The sequence below is a fragment of the Halichoerus grypus genome, chromosome 1 (genome assembly GCF_964656455.1).
Source record: "Halichoerus grypus chromosome 1, mHalGry1.hap1.1, whole genome shotgun sequence".
NCBI classification, from domain to species: Eukaryota; Metazoa; Chordata; class Mammalia; order Carnivora; family Phocidae; genus Halichoerus; species Halichoerus grypus.
Genome location: NC_135712.1, coordinates 58,733,150 through 58,753,903, shown reverse-complemented (window position 1 = coordinate 58,753,903; position 20,754 = coordinate 58,733,150). Strand labels below are relative to the sequence as shown.

The 20,754-nt window shown below is 41.6% G+C and overlaps 1 protein-coding gene across 3 annotated transcripts in view; it reads left to right on the top strand.

Annotated features, from left to right (window-relative positions):
• USF3 (upstream transcription factor family member 3) overlaps positions 1-18,464 on the top strand; it is a 50,259-nt gene extending 31,795 nt beyond the window's left edge. For all 3 annotated transcript variants that reach the window (XM_078066158.1, XM_036107165.2, XM_036107164.2), the window contains 2 exons: positions 3,489-3,585; positions 6,446-18,464. In XM_078066158.1, the coding sequence (XP_077922284.1) occupies positions 3,489-3,585; positions 6,446-12,891 (6,543 nt within the window). In that variant the 3' untranslated portion in view covers positions 12,892-18,464. The remainder of the gene's footprint in view (positions 1-3,488; positions 3,586-6,445) is intronic.
• Positions 18,465-20,754: the final 2,290 nt, after the last annotated feature.

The window sequence follows — 20,754 nt, the reverse complement described above, 5'->3', positions numbered from 1 at the left end:
TTCCATTTTCTCTTTTTCCTTTGAGACTTTACTTCTGGAACCTTCTGCCCTTCAGTCTCAACTGATTGGTCTTTTTCCAATTCTTCTGTTTTTAATTTCAGCTCTCATACTTTTAATCTAATTGTAGTTATTTGTATTCAGTAGATACTGTTTGATAAAATTTTGTTAGGGATTTCTTTACCTAAAATTTCTTTACCCAGGGAGAATAACAGACTTTGGCAGTGGTACCATAAGGTTTGATAAATGGATTTTCAAGAGTCTTTTTCTTATCCTCTTTGTTCTTTTTCGTATCACATGTTTGGTTCATGAATACAATATCATGTCATCTCTGAGCATGTTATATAGGTTTTAAAATTTTTTTCTTCTTCTTGTCTTTGTTTCTTCTGATTTTCTTTTTTTTCCCTTTGTTTTGATGTTTTGTCTTTCATTTTGGAGACTTTCCTTAAATGTTTAGTGATACTTAGCTGTGTTCTCATATTTGAGAATGAGGCATTAAAAAGCCGATTGAATAGGCTTGACTTTTGGTGCCCTAACTGTTGAGTGATTAGGTGGTAAGCTAGTGTTATTGTTTTTGTAGCATTACAAAATATCAATATTGGTAGCCTGTTTAATTTTGGGAATAGTATTAACTTTTATTTTCCAGACAAGAATCCTTCAGCCCCCTATCTACGAATGGGAAGGCTGGGAAGAGGAGTATAAGGCTGGTTGCCATATTCTGGGAGCTGGGTTGGGGAAAGGGTGCTGGAGAGTCTCATGCTTTAGGAGGCAGAATTTTACTTTACCTTCCTGTCTTCACTGAGTTGCCTCATCTTGTCCACTTCTGTGCCAACCATTCCTGAGGCCAAAATTCTCTGTTTCAAATTTCACAGAAAATAAACTTGTCTCCTGCAGTTGGGGCAGGAAGGGGAAGTCATCCAGCTGCGTAGGATGTGTGTGTATGGGGGAGGGGGTTAATTTTTATTTCTGCATAAGAAGAGTCTTTCCACCAGTCCCCTCAATTTAACACCATACCTCACCCCACCTTTTGTGGTAGCTGGAGCTTCCCAGTCCTGAACCTCCCCAGGCTTTCAGAGGGCCAGATCAATTTGCTTGCTTCTCAATACCATCTCCCTTGGCAAGATCTTACACTTCAGTTTCTTTTCATTCTCTTCTACAGGACGGTAATTAGTCTTGCATAAGTGTGTTTTTTCATTTGTGTGTGTGTGTGTTTTAATGCACTTTGAGTTTCCTTAACATGATAGCAAATTTAAGGGCAGGAACTATGTTTTGTCTTCTGTTATGTCTTCCGATTGTTTTTCTTTCTCCACATCTCAATGTACAGTAGCTTCTCAGGAAATATTGGTGTTTGCCCAGTAATATCTTACTTTCCTACTCTTGGTTGTCATTCCTACAAGTTTCTCTGAAAGGAAACCATAGTCATTTCACTTCCTTGGTGTCCTAGAATGTGCAATGAAAGTCAGTATTTGGCTCCCAGAAGCCAAGTAGATTAAGATTTTCGTCACTATTGCTACATGTCCTTAGCCCCATCTGCAGTAGAGAGGCAGTAGATGGGTATTATCAGGTTCTGCCTTTGTCTCAACTCTTGCTTTAAGAAAGGACAGTATTTATTTTTTCTCTGTAAAATGTTTCCTACCTGGGTGGCTCAGTCGTTAAGCGTCTGCCTTCGGCTCAGGTCATGATCCCAGGGTCCTGGGATCGAGCCCCGCATCGGGCTCCCTGCTCCTCGGGGAGCCTGCTTCTCCCTCTCCCACTCCCCCTGCTTGTGTTCCCTCTCTGGCTGTCTTTCTCCCTGTCAAATAAATAAAAAAATCTTTAAAAAAAAAAAAAAGGGGGCGCCTGGGTGGCTCAGTCATTAAGCGCCTGCCTTCGGCTCAGGTCATGATCCCAGGGTCCTGGGATCGAGCCCCACATCGGGCTCCCTGCTCCTCGGGGAGCCTGCTTCTCCCTCTCGCACTCCCCCTGCTTGTGTTCCCTCTCTGGCTGTCTTTCTCCCTGTCAAATAAATAAAAAAATCTTTAAAAAAAAAAAAAATAAATAAAATAAAATAAAATAAAATGTTTCCTAGATTATATTGGGTCTCTGTTGGGACTCAGTCTAAGAAACCCAGAATTGTAACTTTGTGAACCAAAGCCCTAAATCACTGATTCCTACCTGAAAAGAGCTATCTGATAAAGTACTGGGGATATTTAATAATATACATACTGGAATAGAAATTAAACATTCACCGCAACATTTTAATAGCTGAAAAATAAAAAAACAAAATGCCTCTTATACAGCTTAAAAGTTGTCAGTAATGGACTCAAAAATAAAATAAATTCAGCCTTTACAAAGTATAATGTAGATATCTAAACTCTATAGGGAAATATCTCCAAGATATATTTTTAAATAAAAAAGAACAATGTAGCATACTGTTTATAGTATCCTTCTATCTGTTTTTTTTTTTTTTTTTTTTAAAGATAGATAAATAGATCCACGTATCAGCCTAGAATATTTCTGGAAGGATATATAAATAACTTTATGGCAGTTGCCTCTAGAATAGGGTCTAGAGAACTAAAGTCAAAAGGAATGTCACTTATTGTGTTTTATTTTTAACAGTTGTTCATAGAGTAAAGAATAATATTTAAGTCTAAAATCTTTACATGGCCTTGAAAGCCCTCTCTGGCCTCTTCCTCCTACCACTCTTCCCCTATATACTTTACTCTAGTTCTGCTCACCTCACCACGGTTCCTACAATGTGTGAACACAGCCCTGCTTGAGGGCCTTTGCCCTTGCTGATCCTAATACCTGGACCCTCTTCCTCCAGATATCCACGGGGCATACTTCCTTGTACTTCCTTCTGGTTTTTGCTTTGTCTTACAAGAGGGGCCCTCTCCAACCTCCCCATGCAAAATAGATTATAGTACAGTGTCTTAGTTTGGGCTCTTATGAGAAAAATAACATAGCCCGGGTGGTTTAAACAACAGAAAATTTATTTCTCACAGTTCTGGAGGCTGTGAAGTCTAAGCATACATCAGTTCCTGGTGTATGCTCTTTTCCTGGTTATGTCCTCACATGACAGAGAGTGCGATCACCTCTCTCATGTCTTTTCTTCTAACGGCACTGATCTCATTCACAAGGGATCTACCCTCATGACCTAATTACCTCCCAGAGGCCCACCTGCAAATACCATCATATGCGGGATCAGGGTTTCAACATGAATTACGGGGGGACACAAACATATATATATAATGTATATTCCTAAAGGTCAGGAATTTTGTCTGTTTTGTTTATTATATCCCTAGTGCCTAGAACAGAGCCTGACACATAGTAGATGCTCAATAAATACTTAGTAAATGAAAAATGAACAGTAGAAGCATTTGAATATGGTGCCTGTTTTAATTTTGAAAAGATACATGTCACATATATGTGATAAAACCAAAGCTTTAAGTTTCTTTCTGCAAGTTCTTACTCTTCAGTGAAACTTTTAAATGGTTAATTCTCTTTGGCAGAGCAAGAATATGATCCTGGACCAAGCCTTTAAATATATAACAGAATTGAAAAGGCAAAATGATGAACTCCTGCTTAATGGAGGAAACAATGAACAAGGTAAAGATTTTAAGATTCTTACTTTTTATTGTTTTTTCAGTGTTCAGGTCTTTGTGTCACAGGTCAACTTACATGGGATACAGAAGGCTTTTTGGACCAGAAACATTATTAAGATTGTGCATTCAGTGGGTCTGAGAGAATAGTGTTGCAAAATAAATTCATCTTAGTTTACCTACCCACCCCCCACCCCACCCCTCCTTGAGCAACTCTAATCTTTCAGGCATACAGAATTTTGATTTTGGACTCTTTTGTGTACTTCATGTTTGCTTAACTCATGAGACAAATAATGCTGGATCTCTTTTATTCCACTTTGATCTTCCAGCTAGAGGATATAGGGGAGAGTCCTGCTCAGTGTAACTTAAAAATAAAATAAAGATATGCCTGGGCCAAGACCTAACTGTGAATTAACTGAAAAGGTCAAAACATTCCGTTCATAATTGTTTACATTGCATGTAATGTGTGTATCAGACTGCCTGATCATTTAGTGAAATTTGATTTTTATTATTCATTACTTTTTTAGATAATTACATTGTTAAAAAATTTTAAGTTTTTTATAACAGCTGAAAAGAAAAATACCCCAGGCAAGTGTAAAGCTCAGAGTAGTAGGCGGTTTGAATTGTTCTTTATTTATGGCTCTCACAAGAGCAGAGAAAGAATTTCCTGTGACAGCTCAATAGGTCACCTTAAAAGGCGAGGAACAAAGGTAGAATTTGCTGAGGTGGGGGCAGTGTTGGGCTGTGTTTATTGTATATCCGGAAGGTCAGCGTTCTGAATTCTCTTTGCTTACTTTAAGTTAGATGACAGCTTACCCCCTCACCCAAGTCAGCTGTCTTTTACAATCCAGGCTTTGTTTTGTGATGCTGGTAGGTAGGTAGTTTCATAATATATGTTTGGTAACTGTTCTGAGGCACCCCACAGTAGGGGTGTTAAGGCTAGAATGATGTGTGGACTTTCTGAGGAGAGCTCCTTTGGTTTCACAGCCTAGAGGTTGAGGCAGTCAAGTCACCTTAGGGAAAAGGAAACCTGTTAGAAAAATACCAGTTGCCTGGGGCTCAGGAAAAGCTGAGCAGATGGGCCAGTCTTGAGGCAGCTTAAGTCTGACTACTGTCCTTTCTTTGGTTCTTTTTGGTGCATCTGTTCTCTTTTCTTCCCCCAGCAGCTTCCCCACGTACTCACTGTCCACATGACAGGCTGGGCCGTGGTCTGAGTGGTGGCCTTGGGAGTCAGGCCCACCTGGGTTGAGTCTCCTCTTCACTTACTCACTCAGTACCCGTGGCTATTTACCTCACCTTTCCTAGTCTCAGTTTCCTTATCTTAAAATGAAGATAATCCTAGCATGTATGTGGTTGACTTTAGACAAATTTATGCGATTACTCCGAGCCTGTTTCTCACATCTCAAAATATTGATGACAATAGGTATTTCCCATCTCATGGCTGTTATGAGGATTAAAAGAAATAATGCAGGTACACTACTTAGAGTAAAGCGGGCATATAGTAAATGTTACCCGTTACTGTGGTCATTATTATTATTATTATTATTATTAAATGAGATGATGAATGAAAAGTGCCAGTCATGTAGTAAGTGTGTAGTAAGTGAGAACAGTCGTCATCATTATTTGGTCCATAATAATTGTCCATTAGTTTCTGATGTCCCTGGCACGTTGGCATCTTTCTTCTGTGTCTCTTAGTTTAAATGTCTGAGAAGAAGAATCTGCTAGTCTCAGCTCATCCTCGTCATAGCAGAACTTTTTATTTCAGGCCCCCTCATAGGGCATGGGCTTTGAAGATTAGCCGCCCTCGGTGGAGGGCGAGGGGAGACTCTCTACCACTGTGGCAAGACAGGTGGGATGTGTAGGGTCACAGAGCGTAAATACCAGCACCCGAGGCTGCCCCGGTCGTAGGATCTGTGGGTGAAGTTCTCCCCCTTCGGAAACAGTAGGGGTGTGACAGTGGTGTATATGCCTTGGCCCTGCCGAGGAAAATTCAAGTTCTGTTATTGATGCTTTCTTTGGTGCTCTACTACTTTACTTTTTACACATTCTACTTGGGCTCTGTTGTTTCAAAGAGTAAAATAGAAGGGAGTTTGTTTATTTTATTTTATTTTTAAAAGATTTTATTTATTTGACAGAGAGAGAGAGGGAGAGCACAAGCAGGTGGAGGGGCAGAGGGAGAGAGAGAAGCAGACTCCCTGCTGAGCAGGGAGCCCGACGCGGGACTCGATCCCGGGCCCCTGGGATCATGACCTGAGCCGAAGGCAGACGCTTAACCCACTGAGCCACCCAGGTGCCCCTAGAAGGGAGTTTAAAGCCATTTGTAAAAGAGACTATTACCACCACAAGTAGTGTTTGCTGTTACAGCATTTAAATGCTATTATATTGATATTCAGTGTTATTTTCCTAGCATGTTACCATGATATCAGTATGTCTTCCCTTCTTTTACCTTTGTAGCTGCCCTGTTGGGAATTTTTGAATTGGGAATTTTGAAATTTCTACATTGTGAGTAATTTCTGACCTTTGGGTTGTTGACCCTTAATGATACATTCTTTTTTTTTTAATATAATTTTATTATGTTACGTTAGTCAGCATACAGTACATCATTAGTTTTTGATGTAGTGATCCACGCTTCATTGTTTTCGTATTACACCCAGTGCTCCATTCTTTAAAAAGGATTCAGTAGAGGCTTGATACACCACTGTAAAAAGGAGAAAGAATTTGCTTTAGAAAAGAACTGAAGATTCTCAGTTGAGGTATTTAGAAATACTAGAATTATAATTCAGTAGTTAGCACACAGCTTTTTCTTAAGTTACCATAAATACTGACATTAACAGGTAATTGTTTCATTTCTATTTTTAATATTGTAGCTGAAGAAATTAAAAAGCTACGTAAACAACTGGAAGAAATTCAAAAAGAAAATGGCCGATATATTGAGTTACTGAAAGCAAATGACATATGCCTATATGATGACCCCACAATCCACTGGAAAGGAAATCTTAAAAACTCAAAGGTCTCTGTTGTTATTCCCAGTGATCAGGTTCAAAAAAATATCATTGTTTATTCCAATGGGAGTCAGCCTGGTGGACATAGCCAGGGAACAGCTGTTCAGGGGATAACCTTTAATGTTGGTCATAATTTACAAAAGCAAACCGCCAATGTGGTACCAGTACAGAGGGCTTGCAATCTGGTGACTCCTGTGTCTATTTCTGGAGTTTACCCTCCTGAAAACAAGCCATGGCATCAGACCACAGTTTCTGCACTGGCTGCCAACCAGCCTGTTCCTCTTTGTCTTCCTGCTACCATTTCTGCTCAGAACATTCTCGAGCTTTCCACCTCCGAAAGCGAATCGAGTGTGCTTGGTGCCACCAGCGGCTCACTGATCGCTGTTCCCATTGGGCCTGAACCCCACCACCATCGGTCCTTGCACACATGTGTAAATGATAAAAAATCTCCTGAAAATAAGAATGGGCAAGAGAGCCCCAGATCAGTGAAGAAAACAGTCCCTGGTGCCACAAGCATCCCCACCACCTCCTCGGCGACTGCCGCGAACGTGCACCATGGAAGCAAGTCCTGCCCGAGCATACAGGATTTCAGAAATGATTTTCAAACCACCTTCGTCGTTTCACTTACCACCACGGTCTCCTCCCAGCCTCCCAGGTCTGTAGGTGATCCTTGTCCAGCGAGCATTAGCAAGGGTGCAGACTTGGCAGGTGTTACCGCGGTGGTGGCCCCCTCTGCCCCCGGAGGAGGGAAGACCACCACTCCTGTAAGCACTCTCTCTGCAACCCCTTTGGACAGTAGTTGGAATCTTTCTTGTTCTTTGCCTTCTTCAAGTATTAGCGCTTCAGATTTAAAAAACATGAATAGCCTTACCCGAATTTCCTCCGCTGGAAACACACAGACCACGTGGACTACTTTGCAACTGGCGGGAAACACTATTCAGCCCTTAAGCCAGACACCTTCTTCTGCTGTGACTCCGGTAGTAAATGAGTCTGGTCCCAGCCCTACCATAACCAACCATGGTAGACACGTCGCTACAGGCATCAACTTGAGTAATTCCTTTCCAGCAGATGGGCAGGCGGTTGAGCAAGTAGTTGTAACCTTGCCTTCTTGCCCGTCTTTACCTATGCAGCCACTGATTGCCCAACCACAAGTTAAATCTCAGCCTCCAAAAAATATCCTTCCTTTGAATTCAGCAATGCAGGTTATTCAGATGGCTCAGCCCGTTGGGTCGGCTGTGAATGCAGCGCCAGCTAATCAAAATGTTATCATTCTTCAGCCCCCCAGCACTACCCCTTGCCCAACGGTGATGAGAGCAGAGGTTCCCAACCAAACAGTAGGTCAACAGATAGTGATCATACAGGCAGCTAATCAGAACCCCTTGCCGCTCCTCTCGGCTCCACCTCCTGGTTCTGTTCGACTCCCGGTCAATGGAGCCAGTGCTCTAATAGGGTCTAATAATTCAGTGCAAAATGTTTCAACCCCACAGACTTTTGGAGGAAAGCATCTTGTCCATATATTACCGAGACCTTCATCTTTATCAACATCTAGTTCAACACAAACTTTTTCTGTTACCATGTCAAACCAACAACAGCCTCAAACCATTTCTTTAAATGGACAGCTCTTTGCTTTGCAGCCTGTGATGTCCTCACCAGGAACTACAAATCAAACCCCTATGCAAATTATCCAACCCACCACCAGCGAAGATCCAAATACCAATGTTGCCCTGAATACGTTTGGAGCTTTGGCCAGCCTCAATCAAAGCATATCACAGATGGCTGGGCAAAGCTGTGTACAGTTGTCTATTAGCCAGCCTGCCAATCCTCCAACTGCTGCAAATAGTCAGACCACCCCAGTTAACTGTGTTTCGTTAACAACAACTGTAGCATCTCCCATGACAACGGATAATTCAGCCACACTACCCAATACTTACAATCTAGTAACTACTCCCTCAATGAACACCGTAGCTTGTTTACCTAACGTGAAGTCAAAAAGGTTGAATAAGAAGCCAGGTGCCAAGAAACACTTAGCAGCTAACAAGTCAGCGTGCCCCCTGAATCCAGTCAGAGACGCGGGCAAGTTAGACTGCCCCAGCACTGAAGCCCCCACAGAGCCATCGTGTAATGATGGACTGCTGGAAAGCCTCCCTGTTGTGTTACCATCTGTTGCCGTGTGCCAGGCAAATAGCGTAAGTGTTTCTGGTTCACATTCTGTGGATGTTCTGAATTCTGAATCAGTGATACCTGAATCTGTACCCAGATCTAAGTCAGCAGAAGAGACTAGCTCACCCTCCCAGGAATCTGTAGCAAGTGAACATTTTGTCATGGCCCCAGCAAAATCCAAAGATTCTGCCCCCATTTTGCAACGAGAGACATCTCAGGATAAGCCACCAACTAGTTTGGCGTTGTCAGATTCTGCCAAATCCTGCACTTCGGCCAACGTGTTGATTCCATCTCCAAGTGATCCCCGCACTTTGGTTTCTCAGGTTTCTGGTCTGTCATCTACCGCTAGCACTGCAAGTACCGACTGTGTTTCCAAGGTAGAGATCATTGCTGAACCTTGCCGGGTGGAGCAGGATTCATCTGCTACGATGCAAACGACAGGTCTCTTAAAGGGGCAAGGTTTGACTGCACTGCTCTCTGGTCTCGCTAAAGAGAAAGACCCTCAGAAATTGTCTCTTCCAGTCCAGGTGGACCATCCTGACTTTTCTTCGGAACATTCTAAAATAGTTGATTCAGGTGTCGATTTACATCCCAAACAGGAGCTCTTACTGATGAACAGTGACGATAGAGACCCGGGACCGCATCACTCCTGTGTCCCCGATCCGGAGGTTATCAGTAGTTCCTTGCTTGTCAGCAGGCAGGCCGACTCTCCCATGTCAACCAGCTCCGGGAGCAGTCGTAGTTTCTCGGTGGCGTCCATGCTTCCTGAAACGGCTAGAGAGGATGTCACCAGCAGTACGACGACGAATACATGTGACAGCTGTACCTTTGTAGAGCAAACGGACATCGTCGCTCTTGCGGCAAGAGCTATTTTTGACCAGGACAGCCTGGAGAAGGGAAGAGCCGGCAGCCAGGCTGACATGAGGGAAGTTACTTCGAAGCCTTCCGAGGCGCCACCTTTAGAGGGGGACCAGCCTTTCAAAGCACAGCTGTCTAAAGAGGGTGGCGCAGGACAGGCAGAAGTGACACCAAGTGACTTTAATTCTCAGGATTCGATTGAAGCCACGGTGGATCGGCCCCTTGGGAAACCAAGTTGCTCTGTAGGAATTAAAACATCAAATGCCTCTTTACAGGTTTCCGCCTCTCAGCCACCGAGCATCACCAGTTTGAGTGTGAATAATCTCATCCACCAGAGCGGCATCAGCCATCCTCTGGTCAGCTGTGCCGGGATGTCCCAAGCTTCAGAGCAAACGACTGTTCCTGCCACGGTTAACCTGACGGTGGCATCTAGCTCCTACACCAGTCAGCCTCCTGGAGTGCCTCTGATGACCGAGTATCCCCAGGAACAGCTGAATACCATTACTGGCACCCTCCCAAATCCACAGATCCAAGAGCCGCTCTTAAAGCCAAGTCAGGAAAGCCGCAAAGACTCTGCTAAGCGTGCTGTCCAAGATGACCTTCTGTTGTCTTCAGCTAAACGTCAAAAGCACTGTCCGCCAGCCCCGCTGAGGCTTGAGGCTATGTCCCTGATGAGCCGAACTCCGGACGGCATTTCTGATCAGGCTCAGATGATGGTCAATCAGCTCCCTCCCGACTCTGCGAGCTCTGCGGTGCCTCTCAGCAACCCAGCCCATGGAGACGGCCTTACGCGATTATTCCCAGCTAGTAACAATTTTGTGGCCCCCGCACTGAGGCCGACGGAAGTCCAGTGCACTTCTCAGAACTCGGTGGCCGAGCAGCAGCCAACGCAGGCCAGTCAGCATCTCCAGGCCCTGCAACAGCATGTCCCAGCCCAGGGGGTAGCCCACCTGCATAGTAACCACCTCTACTTAAAGCAGCAACACCAAGTGGGGCAGTTACGAGAGAGGCATCATTTATATCAGCTGCAGCATCATGTACCTCACGCCGAGAGCTCTGTCCTCTCTCAGGCCCATAATGTCCACCAGCAGAGGACTCTACAGCAGGAAGTTCAGATGCAGAAAAAGAGGAGTCTTGTGCAGGGCACTCAGGCCTCGCAGCTTTCCTTGCAACCAAAGCACCACGGAACTGAGCAGTCCCGCCCCAAGAGCGGTCAGCCACATCCCCACCATCAGCAGATGCAGCAGCAGATGCAGCAACACTTTGGAAGTTCCCAGCCGGAGAAGAGCTGTGAAAACCCTTCAACTAGCCGGAACCACCATAACCATCCCCAGAACCATCTCAGTCAAGATATGATGCACCAGCAGCCGGATGTTGGAAGCAGGCAGCAAGGTTCAGGGGTTTCTTCGGAACACGTATCTGGGCACAATCCGATGCAGAGGCTTTTGACATCGAGAGGCATAGAGCAGCAAATGGTGTCCCAGCCAAGCATTGTGACTAGACCTTCAGACATGACGTGTACTCCACACAGGCCGGAGAGAAATAGAGTTTCAAGTTACTCTGCCGAGGCCCTCATTGGAAAGACATCTTCTAATTCAGAGCAGAGAATGGGCATATCGATTCAGGGTTCCAGAGTTTCGGATCAGCTTGAAATGAGAAGCTATCTTGATGTTCCCAGGAATAAGAGTTTAGCCATTCACAATATGCAGGGTCGCGTGGATCATCCCGTTGCCTCGGATATCCGCCTTTCTGACTGTCAGACATTTAAACCAAGTGGAGCCAGTCAGCAGCCCCCGGGTAATTTCGAAGTACAATCGTCAAGAAATAATGAAATAGGAAACCCTGTATCATCACTGAGGAGCATGCAGTCGCAGGCTTTTCGAATTAGTCAAAACCCCGGTGCACCACCAGTCGACCGCCAAAAGAGATTACCTTATCCACCAGTTCAGAGTATCCCAACAGGAAATGCCATCCCACCGAGGGACAGTGAAAATACATGCCACCAGAGTTTCATGCAGAGCTTACTTGCCCCTCACCTTGGTGATCAGGTCCTTGGAAGCCAGAGATCACTCTCAGAACATCAGAGGAACACACAGTGTGGTCCGTCCTCTGCAATTGAATATAATTGTCCCCCAACTCATGAAAGTGTCCATATTAGAAGAGAGAGTGAGAGTCAGAACAGGGAAAGCTGTGACATGTCCCTGGGTGCAATTAACACCAGGAACAGCACCTTGAATATTCCTTTCTCAAGTTCTTCTTCTTCAGGAGATATTCAAGGTCGAAACACAAGTCCCAATGTTTCTGTACAGAAGTCCAATCCCATGAGGATAACTGACAGTCATGGGACCAAGGGCCACATGAACCCTCCAGCCACAACCAACATGCATGGCGTTGCAAGGCCAGCTCTGCCCCATCCGTCCGTGTCTCACGGAAATGCTGAGCAAGGGCCTCCTGTACGTCCCACTAATTCTTCAGTTCCCCAGCGATCGAGGCATCCCTTGCAAGACAGCAGTGGTTCCAAAATTCGTCAGCCTGAGAGGAATCGTTCTGGAAACCAAAGACACAGTAATGTCTTTGACCCGAGTCTTCCCCATCTTCCTCTGTCTACTAGTGGTAGTATGATTCTTGGACGCCAGCAGCCTCCTACAGACAAGAGAGGAAGTATTGTTCGTTTCATGCCCGATAGCCCACAGGTACCTAACGATAATTCAGCGCCTGACCAGCATACACTATCACAAAATTTCGGTTTTCCTTTTATTCCCGAGGGTGGCATGAATCCACCGATAAATGCTAATACTTCTTTCATTCCACAGGTTACTCAGCCTAGTGCCACTCGAACGCCAGCCCTCATCCCTGTAGACCCCCAAAATACTCTACCCTCCTTCTATCCCCCGTACTCTCCTGCTCATCCTACACTGTCCAATGATATTTCCATCCCCTATTTTTCCAATCAGATGTTCTCAAATCCTAGCACTGAGAAAGTAAACAGTGGAAGCCTAAATAACCGATTTGGATCAATTCTGTCTCCTCCCAGACCTGTCGGTTTTGCTCAACCAAGTTTTCCTCTGCTCCCTGATATGCCGCCAATGCACATGACCAACTCTCACTTGTCCAACTTTAACATGACATCTTTGTTTCCAGAAATAGCTACAGCTCTTCCCGATGGCTCGGCAATGTCACCTTTGCTTACGATAGCAAACTCCTCTGCCTCCGACTCTTCCAAGCAGTCCTCAAACAGACCTGCCCACAACATAAGCCATATTTTAGGTCATGACTGCAGTTCAGCTGTTTAAATACTGATAGACTAAATGTACATGTATCGGCTGAGACTACAAATGTGTTTGTGTGTGCATGTACACAATGCACATGGAGCAGGAGATCGTGTGTGTGTGTGTGTGTGTGTGTCTCTGTGTTTGTATAATCAATTTCCAGTTACCTTCTGAACGTAGGGAAGTCACGCCAGAGATGATGCGAATCGTGGGTTGTCAGAAACAAATTATCTTTCATTTTTAACTGCACAGTGTGCTTTTTAAATTTTCTGAGTGGAGCTAGATTTTCAAGTTTGATTTGTAATCTTATATTCCATAAATGCTAATCAGCTGGAAGTTGGGGGAGATCGTTTTGGCATGTGCTGGGTAGTAGTAGGAAACAACCTAGATTTTAAACTTGATTATTGATCATTTGTAAAGTAGATACTTGAGATAGTTGAATTGCTCTCCAAAAATCCAGATACTTCGATACAATGTAGTGGCTCAGCACCAAATGCTTGGCCAATGTCAGCATCTAGAACAGTTTCTTACCCATGGCAGGTGTTGAGTTAATATGGAATGAATGTCCATGGTTAAAGTCAAGCAGTTAGCAAATAAATGAGTTGTTTAATCAGCCTTCATTCCCAAGGTTTGGTTTAGGTAGAGCCTTCTTTCTTAATTATAACAATTCTTCAATTATCTGAACTTAATGTCTTGTTCTTCACATTAGAGAGCCATTTTATCTTTTAATTGTGTCAAGATCCTAGAATGCAAAGGTCTTCCTTACTTAGCCTTAAAAATAGCAATCTAAAAAGCAAAGTACATAGACGTTCTCCATTTTGTGCTTGCATTTTGCATCAGGTCTTAAGGATAAAAGTGGTTGTATTGCAGAGTTTTGCTTGTGTTCAGTTAAAGATTGTTGTTTCATCAATTGAATTTTGTTTTAGTATTTTCTCTTCATTCTGTTCATTTGATCCTGAAATAATTTCTGTTATATTTGTTTAATCATTAGGGGCTGCTTAGTAAATAGTGTGTTTGGAATCTACACAATTATTTGAGCCTTACTTTTTAAATATTTCTGAGCAGAGTCTTAAGCTCTGTCAGTATTTTCACTTACTGATATTTATATTTAAAATATGGCATTGTATGTTACATTATTACCCTTCATAGTAGAATTATAATGAGAAGATGAATTTGTTCATGATTTCTCCTGATGGTGGATGTGAAATGGTGCTTCAGAAAATTGTCTTTGTATATGTCCGTGTGTGTATGTGTGTGTGTGTGCATGTGTGTGTGTGTGTGTGTGTGTGTGTGTGTGTACACAGACATAGATTTTAAAGTATAAACTGGTCCTTTAAAAATTGCCCTGCCATCTGGAAATGGAAATTGTGACCTGAGACCCGCTGAAGTATTGGAAAACTTGATGTCAGGGTTTTTAAAAGCCCCTTCGCAGTTAATTATGTACACACACACATACACACACGCGCTACTATATTGAATTTTGAAAACTTAAAACCTATGAAAACAACCATATATACTCATATTCTCAAACCTGTTATTTGTTGTTGTTATATTCTGCCAAATAGGGGATGGAGTGGGAGAGATACATATAAATGGTTCCGTCTGCTCTGTTAATAAAGTGAACCCAAGGACCAGCATTTTATCTTATTTTTTTCCTCCTTGAAAATGCCTCCTCAGGCTGGGTCAGAGCAGTGAACTCTGGCGAATACCTCTTGTGAAGACTCAGTAAAAGGGTCATGTGTGCCTCTTGAACTGTATTTACCAAACCTTCCTCCCTCTTCCTGCTGCCCACCGAAGCAGCCTCCTGGGGGCAAAAAAAAAAAAAAATTGTAAACAAGAAAAGCTTCCATATTTTCTCCTTCAAAATGGTCATGGCGAAGAATAGGAGTTACTTCAGTAAGACAACAGATAAACACAGTAGTTTAACACTTTTAATTGGGAAGAAAGTGAGATTCATGGCTTGTTTTTTAATTACCTTAACTGAGTTTTAAGTTACAACATTCAGGTTTTTCTCTGTACCTGAAAGGTCCAACCTGCCAATTTCAAGAAGGATAGTGTTTGATATGTTTGGCTCTTCTTCCTCCCTCCCTCTCCCTGTCGCTCTCTCTGTCTTTCACATACACATACAAATGCACGCATGCACAGTGCGGCGGCCTTTGAGTTCTGGAGAACTGGGCACTCTTCGATATAATTAGAACTACGATAACAGGCTAAGGAGAAGATCAATTTGACCATTGCAATAGAAAGGCCTCAAAGCCTGGTACTTTCCACTGTTTCTCTGTTGCACTGATTTTCTTATTCTGCTCAGCCCTGTTCAGAGATAGCATTTACGTTTTTCAGAGCTTTCATTCCAAGCACATCTTACTTTGATCCCAAATGAGCCTCTACCCTTAAGGAAAGCTTATTTGACCATCTGAAGAAAGATGTGACCATCTGCAAATAATTTGGCTCCTGCTTACATGTAGCTCTAATTATCTTACAGACGTGTGTATATATGTAATGATCATTGTATATATGGACTCAATTCTGAAAGTGTTCAGAGTACAGTAACCTTACTTGATTTAAAAGCACGAGTGTATGAAATTTACCAGCAGTATATTAAGTATTTGATAATCAGAGCTACATGATTTTGGGGAGGAAATTTATTATTTAATATCTACCAATCTCGATACAATTTTTGGCAAAGATGTGGCAGGAAACAGTCAATTTTGGTTATAGTAAATTTAATGTTATTCTTGGGTTGCTAATATTGGACTATAGAATGTAAGACCATTTCCACAAATAATTTTGTAATTTCTGGAAATACACAAACCCATATATACAAATGTATGAATTGCAAATGAGAGTCATTAATTAAATTATTTCTATCCCTCTTTTAGTGTTGTTGATCGCATAGAATCACTTAGAGAAAGTGGTTGATTCCTGTAAACATTTAACATGGTAATTTCTAATGAGGTGAAAAATTTCAGATTTCTCATCATGTATACATTTTTAATGTATCAATCATGGATAAAAGAAATCAAGTTTGATGTCATTGGTTTTTTTGGTACATACCGATTGGGGATATTTTATGCCATTTCAGGAAATTTATTTTTATTTATATTGTAAGACCTTTTGGAGGAACCAGGGATGGCACCTTTTTTCTAAGTAAGGTGTGATATTCCACAGTGATCATGCTTTATAAAATTTAACATATTAGAACTGTGGAAAGAGAAGAATGAGGAGGGAATATTCTTTTGCAGCAATTTCCAGTTACATATCAGGGTGAACTGCAATAAAGATCAACTTTTAAAAATCAGCCTTTTTTTTGTTTTGTTTTCCTAATCAGCCTTCTTAAAATACAAAATTATTTACACACTTTAAAGAAAATTCATTTGTTTTGCTCTTGCCTTCTAACATTATACATGTCATGGAGAGGCTAAAATTTATACTCAAAAAAATGTGGAAACACATTTTAATGGGAGTGAAGTTTTAAAAATTTGAGAAAGGGTAAAGACTTACTACTCAACATCTTCTTAGCTTTGTCCTTCGTCTGATCTGTAGGTATCTAGGCTCCTCTTTTCTTTAGTCTGCTCTGTGTGAAACAGGTGGCAGGGAGCCTGCTCATTTCCTTAGGATGATTACTCCTCTTGAAACTTGAAGGTCTGAAAGGTTTATTGGGCCCATCCATCTCTTGGATCATTGTGTGATAGTGAGTTGTGCTCCTAAATCAGTGATTCCCAATTCCTGGCTTTGGGAACAACTGCATCTCCTGTTCTATCGAGGGGCAACAAGAATTTCTTGAAACAAAGTTAGTTCAGAATTAATTTAAAATATTGAATGTGCCATACAGTTCTGTTCCTTGTTTTGATGAACTTGCTTTCTTCCCATGGGGGAGTTTTAGAAAGCGCAGAGGTGTTACCAAGATCAGATGGCTTTGGATTGATACCTTAGGGATCTGGAAATTGTAATTCTGTTGTCTGTATAAATTCTGCCTTTGCCTGGAGATAATTACCTATGGCTGTGCACATCCAGAGGGCAATAATAATAGCCAAATAAACTAGTGTGAAGTTAATCTGTGAGTGATGATTTTATAATACCTATATGCAAATTAAAGGCCAGAAGTTCGTTCTTCTTGAAGTACCTTTTTGGCTAAATGCTCCCAACAGAAAAGGGTTCTTTTTTTTTTGACTTAACCATATTCTCTCTGCATTCTACATTTCCTGTGTGAGACTGACAGTGTTTTTACCAGAGTCTGTGGGGGACACCAAGTTTAGATTGAGGCAGTCCAGCATGAGGACCTTCTTGGACACAGAGCTTCTAGTTCTGCCCAAATGCCTCTATTCTGGTACTGCACTTTATTTGAAACTGTGCCTCTGGTCCGAAGACCAGCCCTTGGAACATACTACTCACCCACTCCTCTGTTATATAGCAAAGGACCAGCCAGAAGGGTATGTGCCATGTAATCAAACACCTAGAAGACAAGAACAGCTGATGTTTCTCACTGTTGCCTTATCATTCTCTGAGCCATCTTCGATGCCGATCTTGTAAAAAACGTACTATTTAGAAGCAAAACTCCTTTTAAACTCTGAGCTTGTAGGTGGTGGTCATTCAATATCGTTTCCATATTTGCACAAACCCTATCAACTGTAGGGCTCGGGTGCAGGCATGTTTTCGGATGCTTCCGAAACCCAAGCCAACTTCGGTTGAAAGTATTGGCTATAATACTCAAATTGGTGTTATTTTGGATGATAATCTGCATTATCTGTCACCAGAGATCTCATGAGACAGAGAACTTGTAATTTAACACTTTTAAAAACGATCACAAGTTGTGGGTTTTTTGCGTTTTTTTTTTTTTTTTTGGCTCAGTTGTGTGTACAGCTCTACACCATACTATGCTATGGGAACTTACAGAGTTTTCTCCATCTCACTCCTTCACTTCTCTGGATCTCTTTATCCCCATCCCTTAAATCTTAAAACCATTTTCATCTGTGGGGTCATCGAGGCACTGGACTTGACTATATTGGTAACCTTTAAGGGATTTGAACTGTTGATCTTCCAAGAAGAAAGGGACCAGACAGTGTTGCTTAAAATGCTGCAGGTGTGTTATATATATATATATATTCATTTTGGAAAAACAGGTGGGAAAAATCTGAGAACATAATTACCTTCACAAATTATTTATAGATACACTGGGTGAGAGGCTTACTGTAGGGCAGTCGCCAGAAAAAAACTTAACTGTAGTCTTTCAGTAGTGTAATATTTGTATCTATTCCCATGCCAGCAATGTCTGCTGTGTACTGTGTCCTATTACTGTAAATCACCTGGTTTATAATTCTAATGGGAACTAATTTGTTTTGTAATGGAATCCAGAGCAGATATGTATAATACGATCAGGATTGTCCTACAGTTGTAAATAAGAACAGGTCCTGTTTATTTTGACATCTTTTTACAAATGCATTGTATTAGGGTGTGAATATTCTGAACCATGCTCTTGTTTAAAGTTTTGAAATTTTTATTGGTAAATGTAACATTTTAATGGTTGTAATAATTATTTGTATAGATATGAATATAGTATTTTATTTAAGAAAATAAACTTTGCATTTTTGCATTGTGAATTCTGTCTTTTCTGATCATTGCATGTGCCGCCTCAAACCTGGTATTAAAACGACTTCTCTTGCATACCAGAGTTTTCTATTCAAGTAACCTTCCAATTTTGCCAAAATGTCTGAAAATAACACCATGACACAGTTCCCATGGGGAGTATGTTCCTGATCAAAGAGTCAATCTCAAATTATAATTATGACCAGTGCCATATTGTTCAAGCAAACTGTACACCTCTGTACCTATTGTAAAAAGTAAAATTAGAATTTCAGATCTGGAAGAGTATTGAGAGATGATTCAGCTAAACTCCTCCTCACATATTTATAGTGGAGGAAACTGAAGCACAGAACTTTGGAACAAGAAATGGGTCTTTTATTACAGCTACCCACATCAACTTGGTTACATGGGTTTTTTTGAAGATTCTATTTATTTGAGAGAGAGCACTTGGGAGCAGGGGGAGGAAGGGAGGAGGGGAAGGAGCAGAGGGGGAGGGACAAGCAGACTCGTGCTGAGTGCAGAGCCCAATGCAGGGCTCGATCTCATGACCCTGAAATCATGACCCTGAGATCAGGACCTGAGCCAAAATCAAGACTCAGAAGCTTAACCGACTGAGCCACCCAGGCACCCCCAACTTGGTTACATTTTACAAGCATGAAGTTTGAGGGGGGAAAACAAGTTGCAGGGGAGCTTGAACAGCATAAAGTGATATAAGCTTAAATTCCTGTAAATCAAACAATTTATTGTTTAGGGATACCTATAGATGTGATAAAAATTATAAATTAAGGAAATGATAAACCCAAAGTTCGGGATAATGGGTGCTTCTTAGGAAAGGAGGGAGGGGGATTGTATTAAGGAGGGGTTCTTCGAAAGCACTGGTATGTTCCATTGAACTGAAGAGTAAATACTCAGTTGTTTATCTCACACCTGAAGTTTTTGTTTTATGAATGAATAAACTACATTCTAATATTAAAATGAGTAAAATGAGGCTTTTAGAGATCATTTATTCCCATATCTCAATAAAGCTGTTCTTTTAAAGGTCTTTCCACATACATACATACATACATACATACATAAATGTCTTTCCACAAAGAAAACTTCAAGCCCAAGTGATTTTAGTGAAAAATTCCTCTAAATATTAAAGGAAGAAATAACACTGATCTACCCAAAGTCATGAAATAGAGAAAGAGGAATCACTTACAAACTTGTTTTAGGAAGTTTACATAACCTTGATACCAAACCCGTCACAACTTATAGCAAAAGAATAGGCCAATATTCTTATAGATGTGAATATTCTAAAGATGTCAGCAAACTGCATCTAGCGATACAAGGAAAGAATTGTGTGTCATGGCCGAATGGGGCTTATTTCAGGAATACAAGGTTAACATTTTAAAATCAATTAATGCACTCACTGTCTCAGAATAAAGGGAAAAAAAAACACATGGTAACTCAAACAGTTGATAAAATTCAGCATCCATTCATGGTAAAAACTCTAAACAAAATAGGAAGAGAAGGGAACATTTTAAGTGACAAAATATATCTACAAGCCGAACAAAACACCAAAACACAAAACTACAGCTCATATTATACTTAGTGATTTCCCCTGAAGTTAAGAACAAGACAAAGATGATCATTATTTACCAATCTATTCAACATATTATTGATGTTGCCAGCCAGTGTGTTACCAAAGAATAAAATTACTCACCCAAAACTGTACAATGTTGCTGGCGGGATAAAGGATACAAATATCAAATCATTTTGTTGTACACCAGAAACTCATGTAATAGGTCAATTATATCTCAATAAAAATGGAAAGCTTACTATAAAGCTCCAATACTTAAAACAGTATGATATTGGCACAAGGAAAGATAGTAGACCAATGGGAAGGAAAAGAAATCTCAGAAATAGATTACACATTATAGTCACTTGATTGATGACGAAGATGCCAGTTGCATTTCAGTGAGTGAAATGTGGTATTTTCAATAAATGGGACTGTAGCAACTGGATATCAGTATGGAGGGGGAAAAGTCCTGGGCCTCCTTATTTCGCACTATACGCAAAAATTAATTTGAGTTGGGTCACAGACCTAAATGTAAAAGGTAGAACACTACAGCTTCTAGAGTGGTGGTTCTTAAAATGTAGTCGCCAGAACCCCAGGGCTCTCTGAGCCCCTTTTAGGGAATCTGTGAGGTCAAAGTTATTTTTATGATAGTACTAAGGTGTGACACGCCATAACCGTATTGACATTCGCACCAATGGTGCAAAAGCAATGGCGTGTGAAACTGTTGGTGCTTCAGCACAAATCAA